General features: G+C 50.9%; 6 protein-coding genes across 6 annotated transcripts; 5 read left to right on the forward strand and 1 right to left on the reverse strand.

The window, feature by feature from the left end:
* Nucleotides 1-1,060: 1,060 nt before the first annotated feature.
* Nucleotides 1,061-2,987, forward strand: NFIA_098280 (protein phosphatase 2A regulatory subunit CDC55; the record flags this gene model as incomplete). Its single annotated transcript, XM_001262095.1, has 5 exons — nucleotides 1,061-1,104; nucleotides 1,311-1,351; nucleotides 1,458-1,555; nucleotides 1,612-2,260; nucleotides 2,326-2,987. 5 exons carry the CDS (start codon nucleotides 1,061-1,063, stop codon nucleotides 2,985-2,987), a joined length of 1,494 nt encoding a protein of 497 aa, XP_001262096.1.
* Nucleotides 2,988-4,862: 1,875 nt separating this feature from the next.
* NFIA_098290 (transcriptional regulator SIN3) lies at nucleotides 4,863-9,968 on the forward strand (the record flags this gene model as incomplete). Its single annotated transcript, XM_001262096.1, has 7 exons — nucleotides 4,863-5,363; nucleotides 5,521-5,621; nucleotides 5,668-6,367; nucleotides 6,435-6,920; nucleotides 7,122-7,982; nucleotides 8,039-9,277; nucleotides 9,336-9,968. The coding sequence occupies 7 exons, from the start codon at nucleotides 4,863-4,865 to the stop codon at nucleotides 9,966-9,968; spliced, it is 4,521 nt and encodes a 1,506-aa protein (XP_001262097.1).
* A 1,421-nt stretch (nucleotides 9,969-11,389) lies between these two features.
* coaT (acetyl-CoA hydrolase ACH1) lies at nucleotides 11,390-13,121 on the forward strand (the record flags this gene model as incomplete). Its single annotated transcript, XM_001262097.1, has 4 exons — nucleotides 11,390-11,532; nucleotides 11,594-11,834; nucleotides 11,882-12,847; nucleotides 12,894-13,121. The coding sequence occupies 4 exons, from the start codon at nucleotides 11,390-11,392 to the stop codon at nucleotides 13,119-13,121; spliced, it is 1,578 nt and encodes a 525-aa protein (XP_001262098.1).
* A 372-nt stretch (nucleotides 13,122-13,493) lies between these two features.
* On the forward strand, nucleotides 13,494-14,455 carry NFIA_098310 (oxidoreductase, short chain dehydrogenase/reductase family; the record flags this gene model as incomplete). Its single annotated transcript, XM_001262098.1, is given in 2 exon segments — nucleotides 13,494-13,537; nucleotides 13,549-14,455. The coding sequence occupies 2 exon segments, from the start codon at nucleotides 13,494-13,496 to the stop codon at nucleotides 14,453-14,455; spliced, it is 951 nt and encodes a 316-aa protein (XP_001262099.1).
* A 161-nt stretch (nucleotides 14,456-14,616) lies between these two features.
* Nucleotides 14,617-14,965, reverse strand: NFIA_098320 (uncharacterized protein; the record flags this gene model as incomplete). Its single annotated transcript, XM_001262099.1, has 3 exons — nucleotides 14,617-14,656; nucleotides 14,704-14,828; nucleotides 14,888-14,965. The coding sequence occupies 3 exons, from the start codon at nucleotides 14,963-14,965 to the stop codon at nucleotides 14,617-14,619; spliced, it is 243 nt and encodes an 80-aa protein (XP_001262100.1).
* Nucleotides 14,966-17,000: 2,035 nt separating this feature from the next.
* On the forward strand, nucleotides 17,001-17,621 carry NFIA_098330 (uncharacterized protein; the record flags this gene model as incomplete). Its single annotated transcript, XM_001262100.1, has 1 exon — nucleotides 17,001-17,621. The coding sequence occupies one exon, from the start codon at nucleotides 17,001-17,003 to the stop codon at nucleotides 17,619-17,621; it is 621 nt and encodes a 206-aa protein (XP_001262101.1).
* Nucleotides 17,622-17,713: the final 92 nt, after the last annotated feature.

The raw sequence follows: 17,713 nt of genomic DNA on the forward strand, positions 1-17,713 counted from the left end.
GGCCTTTGGCAATGACAGTCGCCTTTAAATGGTCTAATTAGGCTGAGATTCAAAATCGCCATATGGGGATCATTGAATTGCCATGTGGGCTGGACCACAAGGGTTTATGATGTTAGGAAGAAACAGACAAGCTCTTTTTAGAGCTTCAGCAATGAAAGCTGTTCCTGAAAATAAGATTAGAAATGAGGCTAGGTTGAATGTCTGCGACCATGAGTATCGAATCCAGCCATGGTCCAGACAAAAACAAAAGAAAAGATACAGAGAGTTACAACGACCAAGTGGTTGATGTCAGCGTAGTTGGGCGTCTCTGCGTTGCTGAAGACTAGCAGTTTGCCCGCGTCTCCACCACCGCCTCACCTCAACACCTTGACTAAGGTACTCCTACTGTCGTGTCTCTCTCTTCCTCTCTCTGTCGGAACTGACCTAATCGTTCTACCTAACCTAACCTAACTCTTCCCCTCCCACTCACCGGCTTTCTTGCTTCCCAAGCTTCTCCAACAGACTCTCTCGTCTGTTGTTGCTTGCTATTTTTGATATCCTCTCCTCTTCATCTCTTCCTCAGATATTCAATTAAAACGAGGCAAAAAAGGGCTGACTGCATCTAATACACCGAATTTTTTACTCCACTCACCCCTCTTCCGGACCTCAATCAGCCCAGGCTGTCAATCATTTGTCGTCTTCAGCCTGCAAAAAATCACCTACATACGAACAAAGGTCTCTCTGCCTTACTGAATCCTGTCTGACGTCGCAATCCTCCCGCACTTTCCTCCTCTCGCTCTTTTATATCTACTGATAGAACCAGTCTAAACCCGTCTCGCTCTCATTGATTTCCCCACTCGAGGCTCGCTTCTCCATCGGACCTGGTCGTCATAGCCGCTATCATTCCTGGCCGAAACAACAAGAGCAAAATAGAACCCATCCTTTCCTGAACCCCAACGTCGGATCCCATCTGTCACGTTCCCATCGAGAATCGTTATCAAGTTCCTGAGCCCAGGATTATAGATCTCTTTTATCTCGGATCCGCTAAACTACCCTAGTCAAGGGTGGTATCTGAAGGAAAATGGTAGACCGGGAGCCAGGTACACCTACCTGGAAGTTCACACAGTGAGTCCCCAGCGCATAGATCTTTCCGTCAGAGTGGGTTCCGTGGTCTAAGCTGCGTCAATCAATCAACGATTGTTTCCTTCATGTCCAATGGTGCTCAAGAATGGGCATCTGGACTGGAAGGATGGGTTCTGCCGATGTCCTCGTGTTCCACCTAGGCTCATGCGTTCGTTTCGCAGAGCAAGTCACTGACTATTTTGAAATAGATGCTTTGGTGACAAAGGCGATGTGGAAGATATCACAGAAGGTATGATAAGCGTCTTATGTCGTGCACCCGATTGCCACAGGTAATCGATCACGACTAAAGTCTGGAGCGCAATGGAATGAACAACCGAATCCTGACAATGTCACAGCGGATATCATCTCGACCGTCGAGTTCGACCACACTGGTAACTATCTGGCCACGGGAGACAAGGGCGGGAGGGTAGTGCTGTTTGAGCGGAACGAGACGGTAGCGACAACCTTTTCTTTCCACAGCGATGCACAAGGTTCTAATGAGTCAACCAGAAAAAAACCTGCGAATATAAGTTCCACACCGAGTTTCAGTCGCACGAGCCGGAATTCGATTACCTAAAATCACTAGAGATCGAAGAGAAGATCAACAAGATAAAGTGGTGTAGACGACAAAACGCTTCCCATTTCCTCCTTTCAACGAATGACAAAACGATAAAACTGTGGAAGGTGTTTGACAAGTCGCTGAAGGTGGTAGCGGAGAACAACTTATCGAACGAGCTTACACCCGCGGGTGCTGTTGGTGGTGGAGGGGCGCCGCGCGCGCCCCGTTTGTCCTTCAAGGATGCATCAGCTTTGAAGCTTCCACGGATGACACATCATGATACGGTCGTTGCAGCTGTCCCTCGGAGGACATATGCAAATGCACACGCATATCACATCAACAGCATCTCTGTGAACAGCGATGGGGAGACTTTCATCAGCAGCGACGATCTTCGGATCAACCTGTGGAACCTTAACATCCAAGACCAGAGCTTCAACATTGTCGATATCAAACCTGCAAACATGGAAGAGCTGACAGAGGTCATCACCGCTGCTGAGTTCCATCCCACTAGCTGCAATTGGTTCATGTACGCCAGCTCGAAAGGCACAATCAAGCTCGCCGACATGCGGCAGCGAGCGTTGTGCGATGAGCATTCAAAACGTATGTGGTGCATGCTCGCTATGAAATCCGTGAAAACCCCTTGACTGACCTACTTTCCATGACAGTCTTCGAACAAGAGGAAGATGCCTCGTCTCGCTCCTTTTTCTCTGAAATCATCTCATCTATCTCGGACGTCCGTTTCTCGCACGACGGCCGATACATTGTGTCAAGAGACTACCTCACAGTCAAGATCTGGGATGTCAACATGGAGAGGCAACCGGTGAAGACCATTCCGATCCACGAGCATCTACGGCCACGTTTGTGTGACACGTACGAGAACGACAGCATCTTCGATAAGTTTGAGGTGGTCTTCTCGGGTGATGCGGAGAACGTTATGACTGGTAGTTATAACAACAACTTTATGATCTACCCCACGGACCCTAGCAAGGAAACGGAGATCGTACTGCAAGCAGACAAGTCCGCCTTCAAGGCCAAGAAGGTCGGTGTGCCGACACCTATGAATAAGAACGGCAAGAAGAATGGGTCCAGGGCCGGTAGTCCTGCCGGTCCTGGCAGTCGGATGAAGAAGGAGACCGATGCGGATCAGATCGATTTCAACAAGAAGATTCTGCACATGAGCTGGCATCCTTATGAGGACAGCATTGCCATTGCTGCTACTAATAACGTGCGTATCCTTACTCTACTTTTCCCCTCCTGTTATCGTTCTTGTGAATTTGCAAGGGTGCTAATACTGTCGGAACAGCTGTTTGTCTTCTCCGCCTTGTAAGACTATTGACCGTATATGTTTACATCACAATTGGATGGTGGGGTCAGAAAATGAGACTTTGAGGCAATCCTTTTGAGCAAAGTATAGTGCAGAAGAAAAGAGGTTACTAGCAGCATCCGCAGTTCCAAATTCCAAGTTGCCAGTTCCAAATTCAGAATCTTTTTCCTAGCTTTCGGTTGGAGTGGTATGTGGTCTCTCTCTTTGGCTGATTGATGCTTGCGGGCGTTTTGGTGCGAGGTTTGATAGAGAAAGAAGACGAGAAGCAGTCGGCGATGACCAAATTCCCTTTTCTCCCCATAGCACAACCTCTGCTCATTACGTCGCTTCCGCCCTTTGCGTGTCTTCCTGGGCGAGGAGGCATATATGCCTTACACTTGATGTATCGCTGATCCGCAGCTCAAATATGCTGGCTGCGTCACGAGTGACAAATATCACCATTCAGTCGGAATGTGAGTACACACTTCTATCTTGTGTAATAAATGGATCATGGAGATGTTTTGGTCTTTTCTTGATGAAATCTTGTGCTGGAAGCACTTTGTTTTGTAATACTTTGTCGGTTGGTCTTTCAGGGATTACATCACAATCTACCCATATATATCGGCAGCCAACCTTTTCCGTTGTAAATTAAAGCTATATATCAAGCATAGTTATCCCAATTCCGAAAAGCAATGGTAATAAAGTCAATAAGACAACAACCTTACTTCAACAACTGCAGCACTCTATGGAGTAGTAGTCTGGTGTCTAGTTTGTAGAGTGTCTTTAGAGTTGCTCACCGAATCCTGCCTGTCAATGACGTCGAAAGCCCTGAGTGACACTTTTAGCGCCAAGGGGGCAGAAAAAGCCCACACAAAGACGAAAGTTTGTCAAACAGTCAAACACAAAGAAGTAAAAGGGTAAAGGGCAGAATAATCCACCAATCAGCCAATCAGACGGTGATCGCAAAGCTCGGAAAAGCTTCGTCCCGGGCCATACACTATGAACGAAAGGGGTTAGCGTCCTGAAAGCCTCCGCCTTGTGTCTTGGAGACCAGCCGTGGTCCGTCGCGCGCAAACCATCATCCCCAACTGATCTACTGCTTGTGTTGGCTGAGGCTGTCTTTTTAGTCTTCTAACTCGTTGCCCTTGCTTCTTTGCTCATATATCTGCTTCTCTTCCAATCTGTGTCTTTTTACCTCTGTCTTAATCTTATCTGTGGTAATTCAAACTCTGCAGCACAGTGATGGCTTTGTGAAATGACCAGGAGCAAGAACACTCGAGAGTGCAAAAAAGAAGAACCGATCTAGGGCTTTGGCTAAAGTGTCTCTCTACCGTTTTTCTTGTCCTTTTCCCGCTTCAAACCTCATACTCCTCCTGTAATTCGGAGCAGGACTCTGTTGTTTGCATTTTGTTCATGCAGAGATCATGAACTCTTCTGGCAGTGATAACTGGCACCCTGCCGGTGGCCCTCCCTCGCACCCTGGGATGGACCAGATGAGCCAACAACCTCGTCCTTTGGGTTCTTTTAGGTATCTTACTCTACCGAGCATTTATGATTCGCAGAGACCTTGTCGCTGACTCTTCTTTTGAACTTGCAGCCAGAACCCCCCGCCTCAGCAGGGCCCATCGTCACAACCCACCGGTCCAGTCCTTCCTCCTCCTGCTGGTTAGAATATACCTTCAATGCTATCTTGTGCTTGGTTTGAGAGCTTTGATCGTTAGCTGACCATTTGCTGCTCCAGGTCCTTATCATCCCGCGAACCAGAACCCCGGTCATTCCCTCCCCGGGCTAGCGGAGTTGAGTCAGGGTCACGGTGGCCCTCATCAATCCGCGTATGGCCAACACCCTGGAGCTTCGTCGCACGCTACAGGACATTCGTTACCGGGTATCGGTCAGACAATGCAACACCCTTCTCCACAGTCCCTCAACCGAGAGCGCGAGCGAGATTCAAGAGAACGTGAGTTGATCGAAAGACAGCGACAACAGGAGGAAATGGTCCATAGAGAACGTGAACAGCGTGAGCGTGAACGCGAGCAGCTGGAACGCCAGCAACTCGAGCGCCAACGTGAGCAACAGCATCACCCTGTACAGAGTCATACTGGATCGATTCCCCTGCATCAACCAGTGGCGTCGAAAGTGCCAAATTCCATTCACGGGCCCAATGGGCTCTTGTCTAATCTGGGGTCAAATCCACCAAACGGCCCCCAAGGCGCTATGCAACCGTCTGGGGCCCCTGGTGGTCTCTACGGCTCTCAGATGCAGCATGGAGAGGGCACTCCACGGACCTATATGCAGCACCCGGCCGGCCCACCTGGACAACCCATGATGTTTAACGGCTCGGGTGGCCCAATTCCTGGAAACGTTGCAGCTCTCGCGCAGGGACAGCAACCCATCCTAAATGTGCGTACGCTTTTTTCTTTGCTTTTCTTTGATTTATTTCCCTTGCACGTCTGGTTCCTCGACGCAGCCTCGGCATATGCAGTTAGCACTGCAAGCACCGTTTTCTTGCCTTAATTGCATCTCGTTCGGAAGCTCTTCATACTAACAACCTCATCAGGATGCGCTGAGCTATTTGGACCAGGTCAAGGTTCGTTTTGTGGACCAACCTGACGTCTACAACCGCTTTCTCGACATAATGAAAGATTTCAAGAGCCAAGCGTAAGGGTTCTGTTCCATTCGAATATTCTTCGCTGACTCAAGGCAGGATTGATACACCGGGAGTCATTCAGCGCGTCTCCACCCTTTTCAATGGACATCCCGCTTTGATCCAGGGATTCAACACGTTTCTGCCGCCAGGTTACCGCATTGAGTGTGGAACAGAGGACAATCCAGATGCGATCCGGGTGACCACCCCCTCAGGCACGAATACTTTGAATATGCCCCGCCCCCGTCCTTCAATAGACCCTGCGGGAGACATGGGACCCGCTGGTGGCATGGGCTCACATGGTCGTACTGACTACTACGATCAAGCGCGACCTGGTTGGCAACAGCAGCCCCAGAGTCAGCAACAACAAGGAAATCTTCCAGCCTCGTACTCACCTGGGTCTCGCATGATGGGCCCTGGCATGTTCGGGCAAGGCGGACAAGGTCAACCTCAAGATCATCACTTTGACTACCCAACCCAACAAGAGCAGCAAGCTGCAGCGGGTGCCGCGGCAATGGCTCACCAGCAAGACCAACGTGGTGTCTCACAACTTCAGGGCGCCGCAGCCGCGTCCGCTGCGATGGGACGACCTGGAATGATGCAGGTGTCTCCTGCTTCTGCACAAGCCTCTGGTTTGAACCAGCCCATGAACAGTTTGGCTGGCATTGGTTCAGGTATGTTGCAGGGCACCCAGGCGGACTTGAACAAGCGCGGGCCAGTGGAGTTCAACCATGCAATCAGTTATGTGAACAAGATCAAGGTTGGTTGTTCCTTTTATGTGGCGTCAAATGGCAACAGAAATCCCACTAAAGCAATCTCTTTGGTAGAATCGCTTCGCCAGTGCACCTGAGATCTACAAGCAGTTTCTTGAAATTTTGCAGACATATCAACGCGAATCGAAGCCGATTCAGGATGTCTACGCTCAGGTAACCCAGTTGTTCAATACCGCGCCAGATTTGCTGGAAGACTTCAAACAGTTCCTTCCCGAATCTGCAGCGCACGCCAAGCAGCAAGCCGCTGCTCGTCAAGCTGAAGAAGCGATTCCCATCAGCAATGTGCGAGGAGAACCCGGCTATCCAAGCGCGGGCGGCCTACCGTCACAGACACCTGGTCGGGATATGAAAATGCCGCCCTTGGGTCAGTTCAATGTCAAGGACTCTGCCAAGGAGGGAAAGAAACGCAGGGGTGGTCCTAGCGCTCCCTCGACGATGACCTCTTCGATTTCTGGTCCCTCCGCAGGCGCTGAGGCCGCTAGGGTGGCAGATGCCCAGGCTGGTCGCCCTTCCGCCCTACAGACCAGCAACGCCAACAAGGTGAGCGAAATCTAGTTCCGCGCCATTTACACGCTTGATCGCTTCTGCATTCACAACCCGTACCTGACTCCCTTCTGGCCCTTTACTTTTACATCGTCGATCCTTTGAATATCCTTTGCACGTTGTGTCACCCTTCCTCTCGGCTTTTCCCTCTGTTACAATTGCAATACACCTGAATGTGACAACTCACGAAATATGCAGAGAGCGAAAGTGCACCATACCAAGCCGTCCCAAGCAGAGGTTCCTGCTGTTTCGCCGACGCTCATACCCGCTCTTCCTGAGCCCATACAGCCCACCCAGACGATGACGCCCAGCCAAGAAGAGTTTGCCTTCTTCGATCGAGTCAAAAAGTACATTGGGAACAAGTCGATGTTCAACGAGTTCCTCAAACTGTGTAACTTATACTCTACCGACCTCATTGACAGGAATATCCTGATCAAGAAAGCCGCTGGGTATATTGGCTCGAATCCGGAGCTTATGGCCTGGTTTAAGCGTTTCATGCATATTGATGAACCCGAAGACAAGGTCATTGAGACGAAGCCCAAACAGGAGTCTGGTGTTGTGAACCTGTCGCACTGCCGTTCCCTTGGACCCAGCTACCGTCTCCTTCCGAAGCGTGAGCGCCAGAAGCCCTGCAGTGGCCGCGACCAACTGTGCTACAGTGTTCTGAATGACGAATGGGCGTCCCATCCCACTTGGGAGTCTGAAGACTCTGGCTTCGTGGCTCACCGCAAGAATCAGTTTGAAGATGCCTTGCACCGTATTGAAGAGGACCGACATGATTACGACCACCATATCGAGGCTTGTACTCGCACAATTCAGCTCATTGAACCGATTGTTCAACAGTTCCTGGTCATGAGCGAGGCGGAACGAGCGGCCTTCAAACTCCCACCAGGTCTTGGCGGACAGAGTGAAGCTATCTATCAGCGTGTGATCAAGAAAGTATACGACCGACAGCGCGGAGCGCGAATCATCCGTGAAATGTTCGAGAGACCGTGCCACGTCCTTCCGATTGTGCTCTTCCGCTTGAAGCAGAAATGCGAAGAGTGGAAAGCCAGTCAGGTAAGTTATTTCGGATAACCTACGTTGAGAAATCACCCACTAACATTTTGGCGCAGCGTGAGTGGGATAAAGTCTGGCGGGAGCAAACGCAAAAGGCGTACTGGCGCAGTCTGGATCATCAAGCGATTGCCAGCAAAGCGACCGACAAGAAGCTATTTGTGGCAAAGCATATCCAGAATGAGATTCAGAGCAAATTTGAGGACGCCAGGGGGTTACGCAAGAGCGGATTCCAGATTCCCAGACATCAGTTCGAATTTACCTTTGATGATCCGGCTGTCATTATCGACGCCACTCAGTTGCTATTACTTTTCATTGACCGGAACTCTGCTGGATTCGGAGCCGATCCCTCAAAGGTCATGGCGTTCATCAAAGACTTTGTGCCGATCTTCTATGGCATGGATCGTGATACTTTCCACATGTACATGAACGAGATCTCGAGTGACACTCCATCCGGGGAAGATGGTGATGACGAGAGCTTGGCCGCTGAAGACGTCTCGACCTGGCGCAATCGGAAAGGCGTGAATGGAAAGAAGATGGATCTCCTCCGCGATGTCCTCGAGCGGCGCAGTGAAAAGGCCAATAGGTCGGACAAGGACCGCAGTACTCCCGCCAGCCGTGATGGCACCCCGGATGCTGTTCTGGTCCCATCGACTCCTGTCCCCGAGCCTGCTGAGGCGTTTGACGTTGCGGAGCTGAAGTGGATGGAACATCCCGGGCAAGGGAACTTCAATCTGCAGCGGGAATACGCGCTGAATGAATCCTACGTCAAGAAGGTCCATCATTTGTATGCCAATCTGAACATCTACTGCTTCTTCCGCACTTTCGAGATTCTTTATTCGCGACTCTTGCGGATCAAGATGCACGAGAAAGACGCTCACGAGCATGTGCGCCGGGCGCTGATCCCCAAACCCGCCCGTGACCTCGGTCTCATTGACAAGCTTCCAACCGACTTCTTCTACGATTGCGACCCGAAGGCCAATCTGTACCAACAGATTGTCCGCATGTGCGAGGAGGTCATCAAGGGCGACATGGATGCCTCGCACTTGGAAGAGACACTCCGCCGCTACTACTTGCGAAGCGGGTACCAGCTATACAATCTGGAAAAGATGTTTGCCGGAATCGCCAAGTTTGCTGGCTCCATCTTCAATGGCGACTCCAAGGATCGCAGTGCTGACATCATCAATCTCTTTTTCAAGGAGCGGGACCGGGAGGAGACGACACATAACCAGGAGATCCAGTACCGGAAGCAGGTTGAGAGGCTAGTCAAGGACGGCGATATCTATCGTATTACCTATGTAAGTGCTCTTTCTGTTGGTCCATCATTGCAAGTCGAAAGCTGACTGAACACTTTAGAACCCTCAAACTAAGAAGACGACCGTGCAACTGCTCACCCCAGAGGACGCAACCTTGGAGAACGAAGAGCTGAGCCAGGAAGCGCGCTGGTCGTACTACGTCTCTGCCTACACAATGCGTGATCCTACGGAAGGTGTTCCATTTTCGCAGATGCGCATGCCCTTCCTGAAGCGGAACCTGCCGCCCAAGCTTGAGCAAGAAGAGGAGTACAATCGCTACTATCGGCCGCTGGTCCATCAGGATGGTCTCATCATCCGGATCTGTGCCAACAGCTATCATATTCTGTACGAACCCGGGAGCTGCGATTGGTGGTGGCGTCCCAAGGCTCTCTCAGAGGAGTCGCCTGAAGACATCGCCAAGGAGGAGGCCGCTGTCAAGGAAAGACGACGCGATCGGTTCATGGAGAAGTTTGTTAACAACCCTAGCTGGGCGCAGGGGCTCAGCAAGGACCAAGTCGACGAGTCTAACCAACGATTCCGCTCCTGGATCAGGGGCCCTGAACCTGAAAAGGAGAAGGAGAAGGCCCCGGTGGGCGCAACGGAAGAGGCCGACGACTTCGAGAAGAAGGCTGACAAGGAAGATGCCGAGATGCCTGACGCAGAATCCACAGCGCCCGAGTCCAAGGAGCAATGACCCAATGAGCGCGGAAGGCGGATCCAAACTGGCCAATTGTTCTGACTCCATCTATGATTTTATTTGATGCTTTCTTCTCAAACGCTTCGGTTGTTGTTGTTGTTGTTACATATTCTCATTTCATGATCACAGCAGTGCCGTTTCTCGAAACTGTATGGTTAGCGAACAGACTGAACGGGTTGCACAAATGGGGGTTTTTTTTCTGTTTATCGTCGGGTCTTGTCTGGCAAGGCTCACCAAGCCCAATGGCGAGATCCTGACTGGGATTGGTGTAGAGGGTCCTGGGATGGATGAAATATGATTGGTCTATCTATTTATACTTGTACTTTAGGGAATCGGCATATCTGCCCAGCTTTATGATTTAACAATGATTGATCTTGACGCATTTGCGATTTGTGTGCTTGCGGGGAATAATATGTGTACTCCGTATAGACGCCCGGTCACTTCTCGGCCCACAGTCCGGACACGGAAATCCGGAGTGAGTCTGGAGTTGAGACAACTTTGATTCTGATGGGGTACCTGAAAATCTCTGATCTATCATCTGCGAGTGGAATAACCGAACATTTGCCTTCAGGAGAACTCTGTCGCTGAAGGAAAGCGTCGAAAGCTCCGTGTGGCCGAACATCCATAGCCGATACAGCCCGAGACTTGGCCGATGGGCGAAACCCGGACAAGGCTCGGAGTTGGCCTTTCGGGATCAACTCAAGACTGTCAAGAAGCTCAAGCATGGTTTGTTGGGAGGGTCACTTTATATTCGATTCGGAAACTGATGATATGTAACGATTGATTCAAAATATTTCAGCATAGCAGCCATCATCAAAGATAACCAGATGTTGCGTGGGAAAAAAAGGAGGAAACAACAAAAACGGGAAAAGGCCGAGAGTTTGCCGCGTGACGTCAGTATGAAAGATGCACCGGAAAGAACAAAAAGAACATTTGAGGCATTGGAGGGGATCTGGAGGGGAACTAAGAAAAGAGAACAGAATCTGGGGTTGAGAAGGTAGAAAATATCCCAGTCATGCTTAATTGATTGCTCTCTTTACCTTGTTCTCTGGGGAGGATGATGAGATCCATGCTGTTGATTATGCTTGTACTCCGTAGTTTCTTAGTATAGGAGTCCACTCACCCGTTACCCTCTAGATAGTTTAGAAGGGACATGACTATTTGCTATGATTACTCCTATTGCATAGAATACCTCTACTTTCCTCCCCCGTAACACGGACAGGAGGATTTCTCCACCTTGGGCAATCAATCACGCTGCCCATGGGGAGTTCGCTTCCGTGGCGTAACTATTTCTATTCTTCGTTTCCTCCCCTCTCGTCATCCCATCCGCCCTCTTCCTTCTTTTCTTTCCCCTTCTCTTCCCCCTTTGACAATTCCTCTCCACTCTTTGCGCTCACTTTAAACCTCCCCACCACACAATGGCTGCGTCCGCACTTTTGAAAAGCCGTGTGAGACGGCCTTCTTATCTCCAGAAACTGGCCAAGGCTGAAGATCTCATCGATCTCTTCCCCCATGGATCATACATCGGCTGGTCCGGATTCACGGGTGTTGGCTACCCCAAGTAAGTTGACTTTTGGCATAGACAGCAAGTATCGCAGCTGACGCCTGATTGCTCTGCTCAGGAAAGTACCTACCGCTCTCGCTGATCATGTCGAGAAGAACAACCTGCAGGGAAAGCTACAGTACACCTTGTTCGTTGGTGCCTCCTCAGGTGCCGAGACAGAAAACCGCTGGGCGCGACTGAACATGATTGAGCGTCGGAGTCCTCATCAGGTTGGCAAGGAGATCGCCAAGGGGATCAATAATGGTCAGATCAAGTTCTTTGATAAGCATCTGAGCATGTTTCCTTCGGACCTTGTCTATGTGAGATACCCCAAGACGGTAAATGGGAGTGGTGCTAATTGTGACAGGGGTGGTACACGCTGAACAAGCCCAAGAACAGGCTCGATGTTGCTGTGATTGAGGCATCGGCCATCACTGAGGATGGAGGCATCATTCCCGGTGCTTCCGTCGGTGCGTCCCCGGAACTGATCCAGATGGCCGACAAAATCGTCATTGAGGTCAACACGGCCAGTCCGTCGTTCGAGGGTCTGCACGATATCACCATGTCGGAGGTTCCTCCTCGCCGGAAGCCGTACCTGATCATGCAGCCCGAGGACCGCATTGGAACTCCCCACATCCCCGTCGACCCGGAGAAGGTCGTCGCCATTGTCGAGTCGGACTACCCGGATCAGACGCAGCCCAACGCTCCCGAGGACGCAACCTCGCAGGCCATTGCCAGCAACCTTATTGAGTTTCTGAAGCACGAGGTCAGGCATGGCCGTCTGCCCCAGAACCTGCTCCCCATCCAGTCCGGTATTGGAAACATCGCCAACGCGGTCATTGGTGGCCTGAGCAAGGGCGGTGCCGACTTTACCAACCTCAAGGTCTGGACTGAGGTGTTGCAAGATTCCTTCCTGGATCTGTTTGACTCTGGAAACTTGGACTTTGCCACGGCCACATCCATCCGGTTCTCCCCCGACGGATTCAAGCGGTTCTACGATAACTGGGAGCACTATGCCGGCAAGCTTCTGCTGCGTTCTCAGCAGGTTTCCAACTCGCCTGAGATCATCCGCCGTATCGGATGTATCGGCATGAACACTCCCGTCGAGGTGGATATCTATGCCCATGCCAACAGCACCTGTGTCATGGGCTCTCGGATGCTCAATGGTCTGGGAGGATCTGCCGACTTCCTCCGCAACTCCAAGTACAGTATCATGCACACCCCCAGTACCCGCCCCAGCAAGATCGATCCTACCGGGGTCAGCTGCATTGTGCCTTTCTGCACTCACATTGATCAGACTGAGCACGATCTCGATGTTGTTGTGACTGAACAGGTAAGATATTTTCAGCCATCTACTGGGCTTTATTGACATTATCCAGGGTCTCGCCGACGTGCGTGGTCTGTCTCCGCGCGAACGTGCTCGTGTCATCATCAAGCAGTGCGCCCACCCCGACTACCAACCCATTCTTACGGACTACATGGACCGGGCTGAATACGAGTGCCTGAAGAAGGGCATGGGTCACGAGCCCCATCTGCTCTTCCAGGCCTTCAAGATGCACCAGAACCTGCAGGAGAAGGGAACCATGAAGATCACCGGCTGGGACTGATGCATTTGCCAACAAAACTAATCTACTATAAAATATATACCATCATCATTAGACATGGCGTCGCTGATGTCATTGGCGGAACTGGGTCATCTTGGGTTACGGAGTCTTGTATCATTTCATGTCTAGCGGTTACCTGTTTTGTAGTGACCAACAATCAATTTTCTTCTACATAAATACGTTCTCTCCGGCCTCTCTTCATGAATCCGGTTCTCTGTGTAGTCAGTCGGAGATAGGCAGCGCGGGCGGACATAACATTCAGCGCTACGGAGTTAGATCGAGCATTCCTGCTGTTTCAACTTCATGCTTGGTAAGCAGTAAGGGTATCTTTGTCATGTTGTAGAGTACGGAGTACATAAAGCCATCATCATCAACATGGCCGTGCTCAATATCAAGCTGATCTCTCCAATTCACTCTCGGTCCAAGATAGCCCTATTTCCTCCTACATCAACACCTACAAGATAATCTTCACCATGACAACCCCAACTCCAAACCTCGTCTCCATCAACAAGCTCTCCGGCACCCGCATCCTCATCATCGGCGGCACCTCCGGCCTCGGCTTCGCGGTCGCCCGCGCCGCCCTCGAACACGGCGCCAGCGTCCTCGTCGCCAGCTCCCGCCCCGAAAAAGTCCAGTCCGCCCTCTCCCGCCTCCGCACCTTCTACCCAGACGAGCAATTCACGACCAGAATAGCCGGCACAACCGTCGACCTGGGGGATGAGTCCACCCTGGAGTCGAACATCCTGACCTTGCTAGACAAAGCAACGCAGCCTGATCTCTTCCCGACTAACCCCTCACCCAACACCGCAGTCACATCCGGCAAAAGCGAAAAGGTCCTCCTAGACCATATCGTCTTTACCGCCGGCGACGCCCTCAGAATCCTCCCGCCGACTGACCCAGCCCTCGACCCCGCATACATCCGCGCCCTCACCACCGTCCGGGTCCTGGGCAGCCTGATGCTCGCGAAGCACGTCCCGACTTATATGGCGCAATCGGCGCGGTCATCGCTGACGCTGACGAGCGGGGCGGTGGCGGTGCGGCCGCCGCCGGGGTACAGTGTGGGCGCTATGCTTGGGAATGCGATCATCGGGCTTGGGCGGGGGTTAGCGGTTGATCTTGCGCCAGTGAGGGTGAATGTTGTTGCGCCGGGGGCGGTGCGGACGGAGTTGTTTGGGGGGTTGCCTGAGGAGGTGATTGAGGGGTTGAAGGGGAGGACGTTGACGGGGGAATTGGGGAGGCCGGAGGATGTGGCGGAGGGGTATTTGGGGGTTATGAAGGATGGGTTTGTGACGGGGGTGGTGGTGCAGTCGGATGGGGGGATGAGCATCAAGGCCTGAGCTTCATTGAAGTCATAAGTTATGCTTGTTTAATGTGGATGTAAGTAAGGAAGATGGCAAAGGTAACGAATAACTTGATGCTGATGCTAATGCCGATGCTGTACTAACGCTAAACTGATATCATAACATAACCATAACCATAACAAAGACAAGCATCCATGCTATGAATCCGTCGGGGGACGATATGCTCCTCCCGTGAACCTGACCAGTCAGCCAGTGCATAAGAAGGACAAGAACGAAGGACATACCGACTCCACAGGAAACTAAACAGCCCCTGTGATTGATCCTGGCTACGCTTGGCCCAGCCATGGTCGACATTATAATGCTTCACGTCCTGAAGGCCGGCAAAGAGCCCTCGTCCGGCCGTTGGGTGCTGCCCAGTCATCTGTTAGTCCCATGCCAAAGAGAACATCTGTAATAGGAAGTACATACGCGACGTTCCGCGCCAGAGCGAACCCATAGATCGGCTCCATAGTCATTTTGGAGACGAGAGGAGGAGGATTCCGGCATTTTGTCACGACGACTGCTGCTTCTGACTTGGTTGATATGTTATGTTGTATGCGCTGCTCACTGTTTGCCGCTGTAGTTTCAATGCGTTTTCGCGTTCGCTGGATTGCTCGTGATGCTGATGATATACATCCAGCTTCACCAACCCACCACCCTCTTTATATCCTCAAGGCTTTCCAGCCCCCAAAGAAAGCGGTTGAACCATATCAAAGGCAATCGCGCTTCCGAATCACCTTACCTGACGCCGGAATCGAGATTTCGACGATACCCACATGTTCGTGATGCTTCTGTAGGGTGAATACGGAGGCTGAAAGGCATCATCCAATTAAATTACAGAAATCATTCAGAATTCAATTGACGACGGCATGATAGGATGGCGTGGTCCAGGATCGTGGCGCGGTGAAATGAGGTGGTGTGGTCGCCGTATAGGCGGTGGCATGATCTTAGACCAAGGATGTTCCAACTTCCAGGTCTTGCTAGTACTCTGTAGAGCTTGCCTGTGGAAAGTCAGGATCCGCCTTGTATAATTTCTGGGATTCCATAATTTCTTTCGTAATGTCATTAGTTGAGATTCTAGTTAGTTTGTGAGGTATATTCTGCTGTCATGCGACGGGAGAGCTGATGTTGTTGGCGTTGAGTATGTGGATAGAGCAGCGTAGATACGATTCGAGTGAGAAACCGTCGGAGATTTACGGGATAGACCTTCCTTCTAGTCGCTTTAAGTCGAAATGAAAGCACTGTAAGAAGGACTAAGTCCAGTTCTGTTTCAATGAGACATTGGACCGTGGCCTTCTTGCAAGAAATTGTGTTGTTTCCATCGCAGGCCCCAGGGTCCCGACGCCTTCCCTCTTCGGGCCTTGCTCGACAATAGCCCTAAAAGTTAGCCTAAGAGCTGCAGGAGCTGCATTCCAGCGGCTCCATCATGAGTCCAAAGGAATGCGGCATATAAAGCTGAGTATGGCTGGTCGCCCAGTAGATGCCTCTAAACTTCAACTTCAGATTAAATCCCCCCGCAAATCAGACCAAGAGCGCAAAGATGATAGTAAGAGCTCGACCCGGCGGAAAGTGGCTTCTATGGGGAACAGCTTCAAAAAGGTACGGCCGGCCGCTTGAACTCTTTCACTGGGATAGCGACTGAGTTTTTTAGATGGACGTATCTCCTGATCCTCCCGGTTGGAGGTTTCTGGCTTCTCGGCAGGTTTAGCTTGAGATTTATCGAGGTACCTTGATCCCATAATGGGATTCGAAGTCAGCCTTCCAAACCCATGCCGGATACTTAATGTCTTGCAATCAATAAAGGAGCTAGTAGGCACCTTATAAAATGAAGCAGAAATTAAAGCAGGTCAGACTAAAGAGCAGTCAAAATACACGTCTCTTGCTAATCTTCATAGCTCGTGTAGAGGAAAGGGGGATAAATGAGAGGAAATAAGAACTAAACCTTGAATCCTCTTCCTTGTGGTGTGTTGGTCTAGCCTTGCGACGATCTCAGAGAAAGCGACTCCTTGATGGACCTAAAAGTACGTGATGGTGCGCATAGACGCTGGAGATGCATAGAGCATACTACCAGACGTGTAGGGTTATTGTAATGAGAGCTCGGGCTCAAAATCTGACTTTACTGGCAGCTGAAGTGTTAGGAGGAACTAAGATACTGATGGCGCTAAGATGGATGAAAATCACCGGCACGATTCAGTCATCGTGGGCGATTACTTCCATTCGATTGTGTTATGGCTTGACTTCCTGGTGAGGAATCGCGCTGAGATACTCTCCTTTTCCCACTTGTCAACACTTGTCCCTCTTGACTGAAACATACATTCGCCTCTTTTCCTGGCCTTAGCTTTTCAGCAATTTAGCCCGTTTAAGCCCTCTATTACTCTGTACGCACTATATGGATAGAGCACTGATTTGTGCCGGGTGGTTTGCTAACTCAGTATGTCGCTGATAGTCACCATCCACAACAAGGTCGCAGAATGCCAACAAAACTTGACGTGAAGAAAGCTGTCGAGCCCGCCGCTCCAGCTCTTATACGTCCCAGCATCATATGCATTCGAGCGCTTTGCGCAATATCTACTTTGCCGGTGATCTCCAGCCATGGCCAGGCTTCCTGAGCGCTGTTCAGGCCTGTCACGAAGGCTGTACCTGGAGTCGGCAAATTCTTGGTTACACGCTTCAAGCCCGCGATCCATATACGCATGGAAATGCCGAGGTTGGGGATGAACACGGCGTCCAAGGCCGTTTTCAGAAATTTTTTGGAGACGTACTTGACACTATTTTCGCGTCGCAATCGACCGGTCACATCAATCTCCGTTTTGCAGATTCTAAGTGTATACCTTCTACATACACCGGCACCCCTGACGTGATCATGAAAGACAACCACGACGCCTTGAAGATCGTTGGGGAGCTTAAGGCACCCTGGGTTACCGAGCATCACATTCAACCAAGGCTTGACCGTGAGAGCTCTTTAAGAAAGATACTCGCCCAACCTATCATGTACATGCAAGGCCTGGGCTGCATGTACGGCTTTCTGAGCACATACGAAGAGACCATGTTCTTGCGACAGGTCGTGGACAATAACGGCGTATGGAGGATTGAGTATTCTCCCGTGATCCTGTCGTCCACCGCTTACGATAGACACGAGACACAGCCCCCTGTGATTCTGTGAAGCAATGTTTCCTCTATGTGGGCGTCAATGCGTCCATACACGGACCGGTCAACAACATGTCACCGGGGTGGATTGTAGATATTTAGTATTCC

This window comes from Aspergillus fischeri, genomic scaffold (genome assembly GCF_000149645.3).
Source record: "Aspergillus fischeri NRRL 181 1099437636262 genomic scaffold, whole genome shotgun sequence".
Taxonomy (NCBI): Eukaryota; Fungi; Ascomycota; class Eurotiomycetes; order Eurotiales; family Aspergillaceae; genus Aspergillus; species Aspergillus fischeri.